General features: G+C 38.8%; 1 protein-coding gene across 1 annotated transcript in view; it reads left to right on the top strand.

Annotated features, from left to right (window-relative positions):
• The window catches only part of Ints8 (integrator complex subunit 8), a 50,091-nt gene that overhangs the window by 21,030 nt on the left and 10,999 nt on the right, over positions 1 to 18,062 (top strand). The window contains exons 11-21 of the mRNA XM_021159236.2: positions 766 to 836; positions 1,984 to 2,159; positions 3,426 to 3,559; positions 5,338 to 5,448; positions 6,793 to 6,994; positions 8,631 to 8,752; positions 11,211 to 11,395; positions 12,583 to 12,616; positions 13,707 to 13,763; positions 13,859 to 13,920; positions 15,998 to 16,116. Coding sequence (XP_021014895.1) covers positions 766 to 836; positions 1,984 to 2,159; positions 3,426 to 3,559; positions 5,338 to 5,448; positions 6,793 to 6,994; positions 8,631 to 8,752; positions 11,211 to 11,395; positions 12,583 to 12,616; positions 13,707 to 13,763; positions 13,859 to 13,920; positions 15,998 to 16,116 — 1,273 coding nt within the window. The remainder of the gene's footprint in view (positions 1 to 765; positions 837 to 1,983; positions 2,160 to 3,425; positions 3,560 to 5,337; positions 5,449 to 6,792; positions 6,995 to 8,630; positions 8,753 to 11,210; positions 11,396 to 12,582; positions 12,617 to 13,706; positions 13,764 to 13,858; positions 13,921 to 15,997; positions 16,117 to 18,062) is intronic.

The following is an 18,062-nucleotide window of genomic DNA, read 5'->3' as shown; positions in this document are numbered from 1 at the left end:
TTCTCAGTGTAGTAATCTGTCATAGGTATTTGTATTTCTCCCTTTTTTGAGGGTGCTTAGCAGTATTTTTTTTTTTCTTATATGTTAAAAGAATTCTTGAAACTTAGTAGAGTAGAAGGCAAATCCTAGATAGGAACTTAAAGCAACCAAGTTGTTATTCTCTTTTTTTATTTTTTTATTTTTTTGGTTTTTCGAGACAGGGTTTCTCTGTATAGTCCTGGAACTCACTTTGTAGACCAGGCTGGCCTCAAACTCAGAAATCCACCTGCCTCTGCCTCCCAAGTGCTGGGATTAAAGGCATGCGCCACCACACCCGGCTCCCAAGTTGTTATTCTTGACTACATATGCCTGAATTTATGAAAATGGTTGGTTCCACTTATTTCTTTAATGAATTCTTCTCTTGGACTTTTGTTTTAAATTACTTAATCAAATCAGTGGTTAGTGATTGAAACATAAACGTTCAGTTTTTTGGAGCAGTGGAGAGACAACTCAGTAGTTAAGAGCATTGGCTGTTCTAGAGAAGCAGGTCAATTCTCAGCACTCAATGTCAGCTCAACCATCTGTAACTCCAGTTCCAGGGAATCTGTCCAGTACCACCTTCAGGCCTCTGCAGACATCAGGCATGTACATGTGCACAAGTAGACATCCAGGCTGAACATCCAAACTCACTAAACATACACACACACCCTAAACATGAGTTGTTTATTTCGAAATCTCAACATTTCAAGCTGAGATGTGTATTCAAATGAAAATTCTGATTCCTAGGTATGTTCAAGATCAATAAACGTAGAAAAAGCTTCAGATTCTCTGAGAGGAAACATGGCTGCTTTTCTAAAGTGAGTACCTTTTTTGTTTTAAACTTAGAACTTAGTTTCATGAGAAATATATTTTTTTCTTTTTTTAGACTTTTTTTTAAATGTTATGTGTACTTGTGTGTATTCGTGTCTGTTTCTGTATGAGCACATGCAAGGGTGTCTGTGTGGAGCTAAGTGGACAAAGGATTCTGTTCTTGTATCATGTAGGCTCTGGGAATTCAACTTAGCAGCAAATGCTGTAACCCTCTTGAGCTATATTGCCCTCTCTGCACCTCTCCTGCCCCACACCCCAAGCCAGCTTTTATTTTTTGAGATAGGGTTTTGCTGTGAATATCTAGTTATCCTGAAACTCACAATCCTGAGACTTCAGAGTGCTGACTGCTGGGATTGAATGTGTGTGTCACCATCATGCCTTGCTGAGAAGTGTGTATCTGTGAGATCCTGGAGATCAAATCCAGGGCTTGCTGACAAGTCCTCTGCTGGTCTGCTACACCCACAGCATTTACTGCTTAGATACTAGGCCTCACCACATAGCTCCAGTTAGCCCTGAACTTTCAGTTCTTCTTCCTCTGTTTCCCAAATGCTGGGATTACAGGTATACACTACAGTGCCCAGCTTGAAAAGTATCTTTTACTAGTTGTGTTTATGTTTTTATACTGCCTCTATATATCTAATTAGTAAGTTCCATTTGAAAAATAAACTAAGTTGAAATTTGTCTAGTAATATCTAGCTTTAAGGTTAAGTACTCAAAACGTGTGTGTGTGTGTGTGTGTGTGTGTGTGTGTGTGTGTACACATGCATGTACCCACAGAGGCTGGAAGAAGGCGTTGGATCCTCTGGAGATGGAATTACAGGCAATTGTGATCTGCCTGTCATGGGTGATGGGAACCGAACTCAGGTCCTTTAAAAGAACAGCAAGCACTCAAAATTACCAGTCATGTAGTCACCTTCTAGACTCCTTTTTTGTTTTTTAGTTTATTATAGCACTGATATTGTAATTTAAGCAACAACCAAAGGAAAAATGTAACATGTATTTCAAAATACTGTTATATAATTTATGAAATGATAGCTTTAAATATGACTTATGACTAGTAATTGTTCGATATGAATGTTTTTCCCAAATAAAAATGTACATACTCTTGTTTTATAATGTTTTGTATTGCTCTAGGAATGTGTGTCTGGGGTTAGAAGATCTGCAGTATGTCTTCATGATTTCTTCACATGAACTTTTCATTACATTGTTGAAAGATGAAGAACGAAAGCTGCTTGTTGAGCAAATGAGAAAGAGATCCCCGAGAGTAAATCTGTGCATTAAACCTGTGACTTCATTTTATGATATCCCAGGTTAGCTCTATTCTGGTAGCTTATATTTTGTCCCTCTTCAAGATATACCTAAGGCTTTCTTTGTATTTCAGTTGGTATTTGTGTGGATAGTTAATAGAAATGTAAACAGTCTGCTGTGGCTAGATTTCGGTGTGAGCAGTTCTTGGTTCTCAGGTGAGCTAGAGGCTCATGGATATTTTATAAACTGGGGAATAGACCTGGATACCATAGTGCTCATATGTTCTTGAGGGTAAAAGTATGAATGGAGAGGAGATTGGTAAGGGAACGTGGGACCAAAAGGAATTGGGATGGTCAGCCAATATGGCTGTGCTGCTAATCGCTGGCTAAGCATTTAACTTTGAGAACATTGTCATTTTTATCTTATTTGATTTTCTCCCATTTGTGACCTTACCTATCTAAATACAAAATACAGTTCTATTATGAGTAAGATATGTTAGCCTTAAAACCACACAAAGAACAATATTAACCCACAAAACTGCTAGGTGTGTGTATGTCATTGAATGTTGATAACCTGAGCCAAAATTAGATTTTTTTCTGTGTTTTTTTTTTTTTTTTTTGTGGGGGGGGATGGGAAACCTTCCTTCTTTTCTTTTTAAAGATTTATTTATTTATTTTATGTATATAAGTAGCTATCTTCAGACACACCTGAAGAGGGCATCAGATCCCATTTAAAGATGGCTGTGAGTCACCATGTGGTTACTGGGAATTGAACTCAGGACCTCTAGAAGTGCAGCTAGTGCTCTTAACCGCTGAGCCATCTCTCCAGCCCCATTCTTCTTTCTCTTTCCCCCTATAAAGCACATATCTTGGCCTTCAAGCCTGATGGTCTGAATCTAGTTTCTGGATCCTACCTGGTAACAGGAGAGAACCAGCGTCTACTGGATGTCTGACTTCCACATGTAGGGACACACACATGCACAATGTAAAAATGCTTTATTATTGCTAATAAAGATATAGTTCATACACACTTTTGTTAATATATGTTTACAAGGGAGACTAGTTTATATTGATTTTTTTCCATATTTCTGCAAATTCTTTCTGTGGGCCAGTTAATTCACTGTTACACTTTTACTCTACTCCTAAGTGCACACATTGTAGGTTTCTGTGTGGGAATAAAGTTAATATATAATTTGAGTTACACAATTCTGTTTTCAAAATGTTTCACACTTTTAACTTACGACACTTCACATATGCTATTTCTCTTAGTTGTATCATACTTACAATTTGACATTTAATCATTAGCTGAAATAGAACGCTCTTTCTTAGCCTCAGCAAGTGTCAACATTGGCCAGTTGGAACATCAGCTTATATTATCAGTGGATCCCTGGCGGATTAGACAGATTTTAATTGAATTGCATGGTATGACTTCAGAGCGACAATTTTGGACTGTGTCAAATAAGGTAAGAAACATTTAAGAATACGTTTCTTAGTTCTATACTCTAATCTAGGAGAAACCGCAGTCTCTGTCTATTTATTTATAAATAATAAGGACTCCTTTAATAGTTTAAGACTTTCACATGACCACAATTGTATCTTTACCATTGACTGTGGAAAGAAAAAAGGGAAACACACAGTAATACCCAGTAATGTGAACAGAGATCATGTCTTACTTGTTGTGAGAACACCTCCATGGGTTTGAAACACAGCTGTAAATATAGGTAAAAATGTATATTATTTATCCTGTCTTTACCTAACAGGTCTCAAGGCTTTTGTTCTTGTCTGCTTTGTTTCTGGTTCTGAGAAATGAGCCCGAGGCTTCGCTCACTCTGGGCAGTAGTAGGCCACTGAGCCACACCTCCAACCCTGGTCATTTATTTTTGCAAATAAACTTCTCTCCCATTCTTCTAAGACCTCGATCCAAAACTTTCTCCCAACTTTAAGTCTTTAATTTTATTTCTTTTTTTCTATAGCTTCTAGAACCAGTTAATACTGCCCATGTTTACATAGATATGAGACCGTCTTCTGGAGGATAGACCTGAGGAAAACTGATTGTTCTTTAGCAGCCTTCAGCTACCAGTTGTTCCTCAGCTAGGCTTGGCCTTCATGAACCCTTCCCAGGCCATGCTTTGTCTCAAAATAAATATAGTAAAAGTTGAAATACATATAAGACACTCTCTTAGTGGGTTGTAGTTTCAGGATAAGAGGCAGTTACCATAGGAGAGACTTCAAATAATATGGCAGTGTTTCTTCATATTCTGGTTGTGAGCTTAGCTACCCATCACCTTTTGGGGGGGGACGACGACGACAGGATTTCTTCTGTGTAGCCTCTGGCTATCCTGGAACTTGCTATGTAGACCAGGCTGGCCTTGAACTCAGAGATCTACCTGTCTCTGCCTGCTGAGTGCTGGGATTAAAGTCTAGCCTTTTATAACTGAACCATCTTTCCAGCCTTTTGGCAATATTTCTGACTATATTTTTCCCCTGGTGACACTGTTTAGGAAAAGCCTGAGGGCTGGTGAGATGGCTCAGTGGGTAAGAGCACCCGAATGCTCTTCCAAAGGTCCAGAGTTCAAATCCCAGCAACCACATGGTGGCTCACAACCATCTGTAACGAGATGCCCTCTTCTGGAGTGTCTGAAGACAGCTACAGTGTACTTACATATAATAAATAAATAAACCTTAAAAAAAAAAAAAGGAAAAGCCTGAAATTCATTTATATTTTATAAGGCTTTAATACACAAATGCAGTATAGTGGAAGTTGTTCTAAATATTAAGATTTCTCCTGGTATTTATGCTATGTTTATTGGTGTTAGTTTTAAGGGGGAAATATAGCATAATAATAAGCAAACTGCCCTCCAGTTTCTGTACTTAATGGCTGTATATATTCCATCTATCTCCTCGGTGTACCTGCCTCAGTTTTATCATTTGTAAAATGAGGACCAGTATTACCTATCATGTGTCATGGTGACTTTGTACATGCTTAGCATGTGCTACCCCACTGTTGGTCCTTTGTGTTGACTGTGCAGCATCCTTTAGAAACTTTAGTCCTTAACTAGTGATCTCTACAGTGAAATGTTTATACAATTATTAACATTTTATTGCTATTTTCCTTCTTTTTGAAAATTATGTGCTTTTTGATACTTTAAAAAAAATGCAATCAGAGATCATTGAGAATGATTTGCCTTTCTCTGTATGTGTGTTTATGACTTATTTATTTATTTATTTATTTATTTTTTAGTGGGAAGTACCTTCTGTATATAGTAGTGTTATCCTAGGAATTAAGGACAATTTAACAAGAGATTTGGTTTATATTCTCATGGCCAAAGGTTTACACTGCAGTACTGTTAAGGTGAGTCAAATGTGAATGAAACATTTGTTCAGACATTCTTCAGACGCTGGTGAGATTGCTTAGTGGGTAAAGTGCTTGGTGCATGGATGTGGAGCCTGAGTTCAGAACTCATATAAAGTTAGACATGGTAGCAGGGGCCTGGAGAGACAAAAGAAACTCCAGAATTCTTGGGCCAGCCAGCTCAGTATACACAAGACTAAGATCTTGTCTCACACAGGTAGAAGGTGAAGAGCAATCTGAAGTTGTCACATACACACCATGGCACATCCACCGCACCCACAAATGTACACACACCTCATACTTCTCTAATCAGAACAGAAAGCCCTGTCTGCTAATTATGAAAAGGATTTTTATTTTCATTTATGTATGTGTTTGTAGGCGTGTGATGGTATGTGTATAATGTGTACAGATGCCAGAGGCACCCTGAATTTAGAGTTACCAGAGGTTGGGATCTACCAGACCTGATTGCTTTCTGGAACTTGGGTCTTCTTTGAGAGAAGTGCTCTAAGCTCTCCATCCCTTGTTCCCTGATTTTAATGTACTGGGTGAGATCCTAGAGCAGAGCACTATCAGGTCCAAGAATGATTTGATAAGTATGGATACCACACAGGTATAAAACAGGAAAAGGTAGCTAGGGCTGGCTACACAGAGAAATTGTCTTGAAAACATGCTCAAAAAAACTCCTTTTGAAAAAAGTATTTGTTGTGATGGATGACATATGCCTTTAATCCTAGCACTTAGGAGGACAGATCTCTGAGTTTGAAACTATCCTGGTGTACATAGGAAGTTCTGGACAGACATGGCTGCATCGTGGGGTCCTAAGAAACAAATAAGTAAAATGACTAGCAGAACACTGGGCTGTAGCCCCTGTTCCAGTAAGATAACTGAGAAAACCTTTTTATTGTGATTAGGGAAGTCAGACTGTCAGAATGGGAACAAGATGGAGAGTGGTGATAGGTGGGTGGGTGGTAGTTTGCAGTGTGTGCGCAGGAAAGGCTGTGGATTTGTTGGATATATTAGCTACTTCTATGGTGGTATGCAAAAAGTGTGCAATGGGAAACCTAGTTCAGGGCCACATTCTGAGTGTCTTGGGTGGAGAATGGTTCTTGTCATAAAATCATACACTTGAATAATAGCAAAGTCTTTGTTACTGTATAATTTCTGTTGAACTTGTTTAGTAATTCATGGAGTTATAGGTATTTATTGTAATAAATCAACAGTAAAGAAAAAGATAATTTAGCCTCATCCCCCTAGATACAAATGTATCCTTTTTCTCAGTCCCTGTAAAGATACGTAATGCTCTAGTTCAGAGGATTGACTATGCCTGTTCTCTTTCTTTTATAGGACTTTCCTCACTCCAAACAGCTATTTACAGCTTGTTTGGAGCTGGTAACAGAGTTCTCACCAAAACTCCGACAGGTTATGCTGAATGAGATGCTACTTTTAGATATTCGCACTCACGAAGCTGGCGTGGGGCAGTCAGGAGAGAGACCTCCTTCTGACCTTATCAGTAGGGTACGAGGATATTTGGAAATGAGGCTTCCCGGTAAGATTGGTTAACAAATCCAAATGCAGATTTACTTAATTGTAGGGTGTGTGTTGGGTAGGGTCTGTTGTCGTAGTAACTTTACCTCCATAGGAAAATCTCTATCCTGCAACAATTGGGAATTGAGAATATTTATTGGTAACAAGAGAAACTTTTTTCCCTGGGGTTTCCATACTGGCTATGCAAACCAGGCGATTTAAAATTGGAAATCCCTGTGACCTAGAGCCATGCTCCTGAAGACATGGGAATCACTTTGTCTACTTCCTAGTTTCTAGTTTCTCCTGGGATTCCTGGGGTTACATGGCTGTAACTGCATCTCCCTGGTCTCTGCTCTTGTTTTCATGTGGCTGCTTTTTCTCTTAGAAGGAGAACATTGATTATATTTAAGGTCTTCCTAAACCAGTATGAATTCGGGTCACTGGTTACACATGTAGAAATCTTATTTCCTGGTATGAGTACATTCAGAAGTTTCTAAGGATTTGGGTTGGGGTGAAATGAGCTTTTGCTGGACCACTCAACACATTGTAGAAACTACATTGTAAAATACATGTAAATTACATATTGTAATTTTCTTTTCTTTTCTTTTTTTTTTTTTTTTGTTTTTTCGAGACAGGGTTTCTCTGTGTAGCCCTGGCTGTCCTGGCACTCACTTTGTAGACCAGGCTGGCCTCGAACTCAGAAATCCGCCTGCCTCTGCCTCCCAAGTGCTGGGATTAAAGGCGTGCGCCACCACAGCCGGCTTCTGCGTCCTCTCAGTCTTTGATACTGGGATTCCAAATATGCATCATCACAGCTAGGTCTTGCATTTTTATGATATCCTGTTATGGAGCTCCTGTTGGTGGTGACACGGTTTCAGTTCCAGCACTCAGGAGGCAGAAGCAGGTGAATGAATCTCTGAGAGGTCAAGGCTGTCAGTGCCACTAGAAGAGTTGGAATTGTAGGCTGTCGTCTCTGTGGGTCAGGATGTGAAAAGAAAGGTGTTTCCATTTAAAAAAGAAGCAAAACCAAAAGTCTGTCTAGTACGTGCCTGTGTGTAAGGATGCCTTTGCAGATTCAGTGAGAGAACCTGTCTGAAACAAAACAGAACAAAAGGTTGAGAGGGGCTGGTGAGATGACTCAGCAGTTCAGCACTCGCTACTCTTACAGAGGACCTGGGGTCAGTCCCCAGCACTCACATGCGACTTAGAGCAACCATTTCTAACTCCAGTTCCAGGAGAGTCAGTGACCTCTTCCGGATGCAGGCACCAGATTCACTGACTCAACATTGTGACTAAGGATGCGTTATGTTCTTACTCCGAAAGTACGGTACAGTCTGATTACTGGTTTGAGCTATAAAAATTGACAACATGCGTCAGTATATTTATTTAAAAGGAAACAGTGGTTAAACAAGCTTTGGTGACTTTTTTCCATGCTACTTTTGTATTTTAAATGATTTTTAATACATTTATTTATTTATTCATTCATTCATTCATTTATTCATAGGTAAGGTCTTTTGTAACCCACACTGCCTTTACAGTTGTTGTGTTGCCTAGGATAACCTTGAACTTCTGATCTTCCTGCCTCCCTGAGTGTTAAGATTAAAGACCTTTTGTTTCCAAGCTTGGCTTCTCCAACTGTTTCTTTCCTTGCTTTTTAGATATTCCTCTTCGTCAAGTTGTAGCTGAAGAGTGTGTTGCTTTTATGTTAAACTGGAGAGAAAATGAATATCTTACTCTGCAAGTTCCTGCATTTTTATTTCAGAATAATCCATATGTAAAGGTAATTAATGTTTAATCTAAAATGATTATCAGAGTATTGGTATTTTATATTATTAGTACTCTATTAATGTACCCATTTCATTAGTTCCTACCACTCTGAAATTTGTCTGATTTCTGTAGTACCTCATCAGTTAAGGCGCACACTTGTGGGTTGGTAGAGAAGTCCATGTTTTGTACTGGGATGTAGCTTAGTTTCAAGAGCTCTTTCCCAGTGTATATGAGAACATGAGAACCCAAGCACCCTTTGATTGTGACAGGGTTTCAGTATATAAACCTGGCTGCCTTGAAACTCAATGATTTGTCTCCCTCAGGTTCCCAACAAGTGCTGAGGGCTATATGTATGCAGTTTCTGCCACCTCCCCTTCTCCTTCTTTTTAAAATAGAAATTGTCTATTATCTATTAAGAAAGAGAACCATCCTGAGAGTGTGGCTGGGCTAGTGGGTTGAGGGTAAAGCCTGTGTTATCTTTTAACACAATAACATAATCATATAACCAAGGAAAATTTTTTAGCAGATGACTAAAATAGTCTCTTTTGAAATAATACAAGACCATCTAGTCTCCTCCTTTGATCAGAAAGGGAGACATTGTAATATAATGGCAACAGCACAGGATTCACAGGCACACAGTTCACTGACACTCTTGAGTAGACGGTTAGGGAGCAGGAGCAGTTAGTGCCAGCAGTATTGACCTTGTGGAATAACAACTCGGTTAGGTTTTTGTTGTTGTTGTTTTGTTTTTAAACTTTATTATACATGTATGGGTGTTTTGCTTGCATGCATGTCTGGTGTCCTCAAAGGCCAGAAGAGACATTGGATCCCCTCCCTATACTTGAGTTGCAGAAGGTTGTGAGCAACTGTGTGGGTGCTGGGAATTCACCTTGGATCCTCTGAAAGAGCAGTCAGTGCTCTTAAACTGTCTCTCCAGCCTCACACTGAGATTTTCAGTCTGACCACAAGGCCCTTTAAGGTGCTTTGGTAGGTGCATGTCCTGCTAACCTCCTCTGCGGACCTCACAGTGCTCCTAGGATGCTCTTCATGCTTCTGTGCTCTGTCTGTGCTGTCTGCTCTCCCTGCTGGAATGGCCCTCCACTGGCTTATGTGTTTCCAAATTTTCTTTTCTTCTAAATGGATGAATCACTTTCTCTTCTTGCTAGCTTTGTGCTCATCTTGATTTTGTCATAGTGTTAACATTGTTTATGCTGTGTGACAGTCTGTCTTTCTTGTGATATAGTAAGCTCTTGAAAGCAGTTAATTTTATATCTTGTGCTCTATATGTTATCTAGCACATGTGCTCAAGATGGTTTATAGAGTTCAGTTTATTTGAGATGTTTAACATTTGGGGGTAGGGTAAGATTTTTCCTTTTGAGAAAATTTCTAATATGTAACTTGGACTGGCCTCAAACTTGATATATAGTTCAGTCTAGCCTCACATTTGAGCTCCTCCTACTTTAGCCTCTCCTAAGTGCTGGAATTTTAGACATAACCACTACTCCCAAGATCTCACCTTTAATTAAAGTTACCTGTTTAATAAATTCTGTGATCTTCGATTAGCACATGATCCATGGTGTGTTAGCTCCTTCTTTGCTGCTGTGTGACTCTAAATCTGAAGCAAACACTGAAGTGTATTTATGGAGTATCAGATATTTGGTGAACTATTTAGATTTTTCTGTTTGAAAATTTTTATAACAAAAAACCCCAACAGTTTTTGTTTGTCACAATTCTGCTTTTTCTCCAGAAGAAGCGACCTAAAATAGTAGAGGCTCCATTAAAGAACTTTTAAAATCCAGGTTCAGTTTTGTGGGCACTGGGGTTTCCTGATGGAATTGAAGAGCCTCTTATTTTTGCCATGCCAAATTTCCTAGCTAGCTGGCTGAAGAGCGTCCAGGGGACTCTTCTGTCTCTACCTCCTATCTTGCAGTAGGAATACTGAAATTACAGATGAATCACATCCAGCTGTGGCTTTTATTTTTTTAAACATGGGTTTCAGGGATAACACTGAAGTTGTTAGGTACAGTCAGGCTTGCATGTCAAGCACTTTTATGCACTGGGCCATCCCATTGGCCTTGAATTTGATTTATACTTGTATTCTCCCCTTTTTGTGGCCCATCTTTTCTCTTCTTTTTGCTTTCAGTTCTATTATTTATTCCAAGGTTGGTTCTACATTTTAGGGCCTTAAGTCAACTTTAGATCATCCACCTTGTGTAATCTTAATTTTATCTTGACTGAGGCTGGTGAGGTGGTTCAGCACGTAAGGGTGCTTTGCACCAAGTCTGACCGCCTCGGTTAGATCCCTGGGAGCCTATGGTGGAAGGAAAGCTCTCCAACATTGTACTGAATACTGAAGGGAAGTGTGTGAGTGTTTGGGGAGTTATCTATGTCTTCCCTCCATTGTGCCCTTATTATAAGACTATCATGTGAATTAGAGTCTCTTGACTATAGTTTTGTTTTTCACATTACAGCTTGGACAGCTTTTAGCAGCCACCTGCAAAGAACTTCCAGGCCCTAAAGAGAGTAGACGGACTGCTAAAGACCTCTGGGAAGTTGTTGTTCAGATCTGCAGTGTGTCTAACCAGCACAAACGAGGAAATGATGGCCGAGTTAGTTTGATAAAGCAGAGGGAATCCACATTAGGCATAATGTATCGGTATGTTTCTCTCAGTGCTGTTTTTGCATTTGCATTAGTTTACATTTCCTGTACTTTTCCCAGAACATCTTATCTTATAGATTTGTAAAGATAGATAATCTTAGCTTTGGTGGAGCTCACTGGCAAAGTATTGCCTAATGTTCACAAGACTGTGGGTTTTTTTCTGTACACCACAACACAAAAACTCAAAATATATAATCTTAAAAATTCTGGAGATGGGGCATAGTAGCACACACTTAATCCCATTTAATCACTTGGGAGATAGAGGCAGGAAAATATCTGAGTTCAAGCCAACCTGGTCTACACAGAGAGTTCCAGGACAGCCACGGCTACAGAATGAGACCCTTTCTCAAAAACCAAAAAGAGGAAAAAATTGTGTTGATGTAATGGCTCAGGGAGTTTGTCACCAAGTCTTACATCTCAAATTTAATCCCACTCACATGCTAGAAGAAAGGAGCCAATTCTTGCAAGTTGTCTCCTGATTACCATCAAACCACAAAACATGTGTATGTATGTGCGATGTGAATAAATGTAATCAGAAGAATTCTTGGGTCCTCTTCTCGTGCTCCCCTCTGCCTGGCCTCTCCTGGAAATACTGTTTTGTTTAAGGAGACTGTCTACCATCAATGTAATTAATTATTAATTAATGGCTTTGTTGGGAAGGAGGCTTGTTGCATGTGTGTGAGGTTAGAGGACAATTAGATAAGTTGGTGCTCTCCTGTTTTCTCAAGTATATTCCAAGGATCCAATTCAGATACTTATATTTGTTGGCAAGTGCCTTGATCCCCTGAGCCAACTTCCAGCCCAGAGATTTAATTTAATCACCAAATTAAAAATCAGTCTACAATTAGATAGTACTGAGGAATTTATGTGATTTAAATAGAGAAGAAATGTTACTAGCTTATAATAACAATGGATATGATATAGTTTTCCCTTTTTGTTTTTTTCTCAAACCAATCTCTGTGTAGCCCTAGCTATGCTGGAATTTGCTATAGACCAGGCTGGCCTTGAACTCAGAGTGCCTGCCTCCACTTGCCAAGTGCTAGGATTAAAGGCCTGTACTACACCAGGTGGCTACACATACTTTTCATAACTGGAACTAAGAGAGAGGAATAAGGCATCATATTATTTATATTCTTTATTTTATTTTAATGTTTGATATTAAGCATATAAACTTTTTTTTGTAGGAGTGAACTACTTTCTTTTATCAAAAAATTACGGGTAAGTTTTTTTTTTTTTTTTTGGTGATTACTGAGTTTTAGGAATGACTGGAGATTTCAATTGCCGGTTTAATCACAAACAAAATGTGTTTATAGTGATCTTTATTGATCATGGGATAGTCTGAATCAAGAGATGAATTTTGTACTTGTTGGTTTAATGAGTACAGTGAGGTCTTTTTTAAACTAAGAATGTCTTTGCCTAAGTAAGTGTGGTGGTGCACAGTTCTGCATACTTGTAATATAAGCCCTTGGAGAGCTGAGATAGGATTTCAAATTTGAGGTCAGCCTGGGGTATGTAAGGAAACCTTGTCTCAAAATAATATACAAAAATTAAATCACAGCCTTCCCACCCCTGTACCCTCCAACATATAAGTCACCCCTAAATGTGTGAGGCTCTGGCTTATTTCTTAATTGATACCAACATCATGTTTACTTAATGGTCAATATCTAGGTTTTGATTTTTAAATATCATCACTTTAAATGAATACATAGGTCAATTCTTTGGAGGTAGCTAGAAGTCCTGCCTGGAAAGATATCAAAAGTTACATAAAGGAAGATGCTGGGGAGATGCTCAGTGGCTGAACCTTTGCTTGGGCTGGGGGCCAGGAGGTTGGAAGGTGTGGCTCAATTTCCTAGCGTTGCTCTTCCAAAAACATGGGAAAGAAAAGAATAGAAGAAAAAAAAACCCTAATACAATAGTGATTATAAGCTAGGGGCATAAATGTGATGATTTAAGTATATATTATGTGCTATAATTTTATTGTGAAACTGAAAAAAAAATTTAATGTGCTCCACTCTAGATGCCAAATTCCCAAAACATAAAGGTTTCTTGTAAGAAAATACTTGGCACTGGGCAGTGTTAGTCCAAGCCTTTAGGGATTGCAGAGACAAGTGGATCTCTTGAGTTCTAGACCAGTCTGATCTACAAAATGAGTTCCAGAACAGCCAGGGCTACACAGAGAAATCCTCTCTTGAAAAATGAAAAAGAAAAAAGGAAAGAAAATAGAAAATACTTGGTGTCTCTGAGACTGACAGGACACACTTGTAGGCACACACACTTTTTAAATGTTCTTGTGTTTTCTTCCTCATAGGAACCACTGGTTTTGACTATTATTTTATCACTCTTTGTGAAGCTTCACAATGTTCGGGTCAGTATCTTGTAATTTCATTTAAAAATTATAGAAAAGAAATTTCTTTAAATTATACTGCTTAAAACTCAAATGCACATTTTTCTTTCTCAAAGGAGGACATTGTGAATGATATCACAGCCGAGCACATTTCTATCTGGCCTTCTTCCATACCTAAGTAAGTAGTAGTATATAATAAATGTATTTAGAAATTATCCTACTTGGTATCAATACTCTGAGATAAGTGAAGACCACAAGTGTGTAGGATTCTACAGACATCTTGGTGTTTCTCAGCTGTATTTGTTATCTTCCTAGCAATTACGAAAGTACTTTGTTTTAGAATTCCCTACAGAGCCGGGCATGGTGGCGCACGCCTTTAATCCCAGCACTTGGGAGGCAGAGGCAGGCGGATTTCTGAGTTCGAGGCCAGCCTGGTCTACACAGTGAGTTCCAGGACAGCCAGGGCTACAAAGAGAAACCGTGTCTTGAAAAAACAAAACAAAAAACAAAACAAAACAAAGTAGAATTCCCTACAGATTTCTTGTAGTGCTGTGATTTTTTTCAGGACCCAAAACCTTTTAGTTGTCATAGGACCAACCATCCATTCACCTTCCTTCCTTTACATTGGGTCTCTTTTTTGTGGTCTAGGCTGTCTTGAACTCTCAGTCCCCCTGTCTTAGTCTCCCAAGAGTAGGATTATAGGGGTGTAGTATCATGCCAGTTTTATGGCTCAAAGTTTTTCTTTCCAATTTCTGCCATCCCTCCTAAGTTTATTGTGTACTTGAAGCACAGGTTCTAACCTTATTTTATCAATCTTAGGGATCTCTTTGAAGAAGAGAAGGTTTTAGTACACAGGTAAAAAGGTAGTACAGTAAATACAAATAGTGTATTTCCAGCTCACAATTAGAGATGGGAAACAACAGGTCTGGGGATGTGTGGGACCTGGGAGAAAAGAGCTGATAAATGAGTCAGACTAAAATGTCATGCAATAGCCAGCTTTATTAAGAGCATCAGACAATTTATACTTTAAAGGTTAACAAGAATCTAGTCCCAAGGGCAAGCTTCCTTTGTCCAGCAAGTCACAAGTAGCAAGAGTCTGTTTTTCCATAGAGGCATATAAACACATAGCAGTAGCCTGTTGTAATGAATGGTCTGAAGTAAACTCTCTATCTCCTGGAGGAAGAATAGAATCATAATCCAAGAATAATTCTGTGTTTTTGAAGAAACTGAGATCATAAGATTCTTGCCTTGGTTTTTTGGAGCATTCTCACAAAAACTTAGAAATCTCCATTCTTGGACCATGTTCTGACAGTAGTGCATCACTATAACCCAGAATTCAGCAGGCTGAGGAAGGAGGATCATTGAGTTGAGGCAAACAAAACAAAAAAACAAAAACACCCCCCCCCCCAATACAAAATCAGGAGTGAGGGAGAAGAGCAGAAAAAAAAAAAGCTGTAATTGCCTGTTTGACCAGAAAACATACTTCTCCTAATGAAGAGTCCCTCTGGAGTCCTAAGATGGCATTCCAAGATCAGTGCCTCTGACACTGGATTGATGGTTGCTATGTAGATAGGAGTCTTAGATCTGTTAACATTTTGTACATTCAGTAAAACAACATCTCAGTTTAACTGCTTTAGCTGTAAATATAGAACTGGTCGTTTGTTAATAATAGTGATAGTTCTGTCCTCATTGTACTGGGTACAGTTATGGGTCATGATAAAGTCTAACCCCTTAGGCCAACAGAGCTTTGTTACATTCCCCTGTAAATGGCCACGATATGAGCATGTGCTTCTGAATGGAGAGCTGAGTTCTCTTTCACTAGCTTTTGGCTTCTAGGAAAAAGTAACCATCAGCTATTTTCTTGGGTGTTGGCTTGGCTTCTCTGGTTTAGTAACTGTAGGCTTCCACATTGACCGCAGGCCAAAGCATTTGGCCTGTCCCTCTCCTGCTTTTGTATGCATTGCTGTATAAAGTGGTAGATTTGCCACCCCTAACCATGGAATCCAGGGCTTTTGTGAAAAGTCCTGGGTAAATAGAAGATCACATAGGAATATTGTTAGTATTTGAGCCCTAGGTACTTTTGTGCCTTCTAGAAAACAGAATTTTGTTGTTGATCTAAGTAATAGGCAGACGTAAAGATTGTATCTGTACTGTGGCTATTGAGACCCTGGTTGTGTCTTTTATTTTTTTAATAAATGCACGTATGGAATTTGAAACAGACTTTAAAAACAGTATTGCATAATATTTTCCTTCAGCCTCCAGTCTGTGGATTTTGAAGCTGTAGCAATCACCGTGAAAGAGCTAGTTCGATATACACTCAGTATAAATCCAAACAACCATGCTTGGCTAATTATTCAAGCGGATATTTATTTTGGTAAGTAAGATGTCAATTGCTTTATTATGATAGCTGCAGTTTGCTTTATTAAACTTTGAGATTTGACCATGTTTCATGATAAATTAGGAGAATAAATTGGATTGTTTCATTTATTCTACTTTTGGATTAGATGCTTTTAACTTTATGATACTTTTTTATTTTATTGATTCTTTATGAACTTCACATCATGCACCCAATCCCATTCATGTCCCCATCCCTCCATATTTGCTCTCTGCTCTTGCAAATACCCCTCAAAAGAAAATAAAAAATAAAGATTATTAATTCAAAAAAATTTTAAATCTTTAAAATTATTTATTTTACCTTTTATTCATGTGTGTATTTATGTGCATGCACATGTGATGCCTAGGAAGTCAGTAGAGGGCATTAGATCCCCTGAGTTAGGGACAATGTGAGCCCTCTGACATGGGATCTTCTGGAAGAGCAACAGAGAAGTCTTAACAGCTAGTGCCCCCTCCCTTTAAATAGTGGGTATTTGGAGTTTTCAAAATTTTGGTTTTCCTGGGGTTAAGTGTGTATGTGTGTGTGTGTGTGTGTGTGTGTGTGTGTGTGTGTGTGTGTGTGTGTGTGTGTGTGTGTGTGTGTGTGTGTGTGTGTGTGTGTGTGTGTGTGTATCAGGGGATCTAATGCCCTCTTCTGACCTCCTAGGCATCACATGTGCATGCACATAAATACTCTCATGAATAAAAGGTAAAATAAATTATTTTAAAGATTTAAATTTGAATTAATAATTTTTATTTTTTATTTTCTTTTGAGGGGTACATTTTAAATAAATGTAAAAATTGTAATTGTGTGGTTTCTTATCCTTATAATCTCAGCACTTGGGAGGCTGACAAAGGGGATTGCTACAAGTTTAAGACACATAGTAATATCCAGGCCAGCCAAGGCTATGTGGTAAGAACCTGTCTCAAACTCAGGAGAACACAAGTATGTAGACATGTGTGCACACACAAAAAAAGATACATATATTTCTAGAATCTGTATTCTTGGAAATTAATTTCTACTGCACTTAAACACTTCTATGTCATAGGATTTTCCAAGTAAATTGGAAGTTTTCAAAATTCATAATACTATACAGATAAAATTTCTGGCTGGTATCATTTTGGGGATCAATGTTTTTAAAATAAAAATTTCAAAATTTAAAGGTTCAAGAGAAAAAAGTGAATTTTCATCTATCTAATAATATTTTTGAGCGGATGCAAGGATTGAGATAGGGTCTCTTGTAGTCCACTGGCTGTGGATCCATGACTTAGCTGAGGATGGCCTTAGACATGATGTGTCTACTTTTCAAGTACTTGGATTATAGGTTATAATCACCACAGCCAGCTAATTGGTTTTTTGTTTGTTTGTTTTTGTTTTTCATGGGGTAGGGGGTTTGAGATGGGTTTCTTTGCATAGCCCTGGCTGTTCTGGAACTCTAGCCTTGAACTCAAAGATCTGCCTCCCACGTGCTAAAATTAAAGGAATGTGACACCACTGCCTAGCTTATTGCTGTTTTTTTAACACTTATTTTCATCCTAGCTTCCAAAAGAATTCATTGCCAAATCTAAATGTCTAAAAGCACATTAGCTATATTAGGTTTTGAAGTACCTTTCAAAATTAGTATAGAAATATATTTCTAGTCTGGGAAATAAAAATTTCCATATAATAGACCAGCATTGGTGGCGCACGCCTTTAATCTTAGCACTTGGGAGGCAGAGGCAGGTGGATTTCTGAGTTCAAGGCTAGTCTGGGCTGCAGAGTGAGTTCCAGGACAGCCAGGGCTACACAGAGACACCTTGTCTCAAAGAAACCAACCAAACGGGGCTGGTGAGATGGCTCAGTGGGTAAGAGTACCCGACTGCTCTTCCGAAGGTCCAGAGTTCAAATCCCAGCAACCACATGGTGGCTCACAACCATCCGTAACGAGATCTGGCGCCCTCTTCTGG

The sequence above is a fragment of the Mus caroli genome, chromosome 4, assembly GCF_900094665.2.
Source record: "Mus caroli chromosome 4, CAROLI_EIJ_v1.1, whole genome shotgun sequence".
Lineage (NCBI taxonomy): Eukaryota > Metazoa > Chordata > Mammalia > Rodentia > Muridae > Mus > Mus caroli.
Note: the sequence above shows the minus strand (reverse complement) of the source record. Positions and strands in the feature narration are given on the sequence as shown.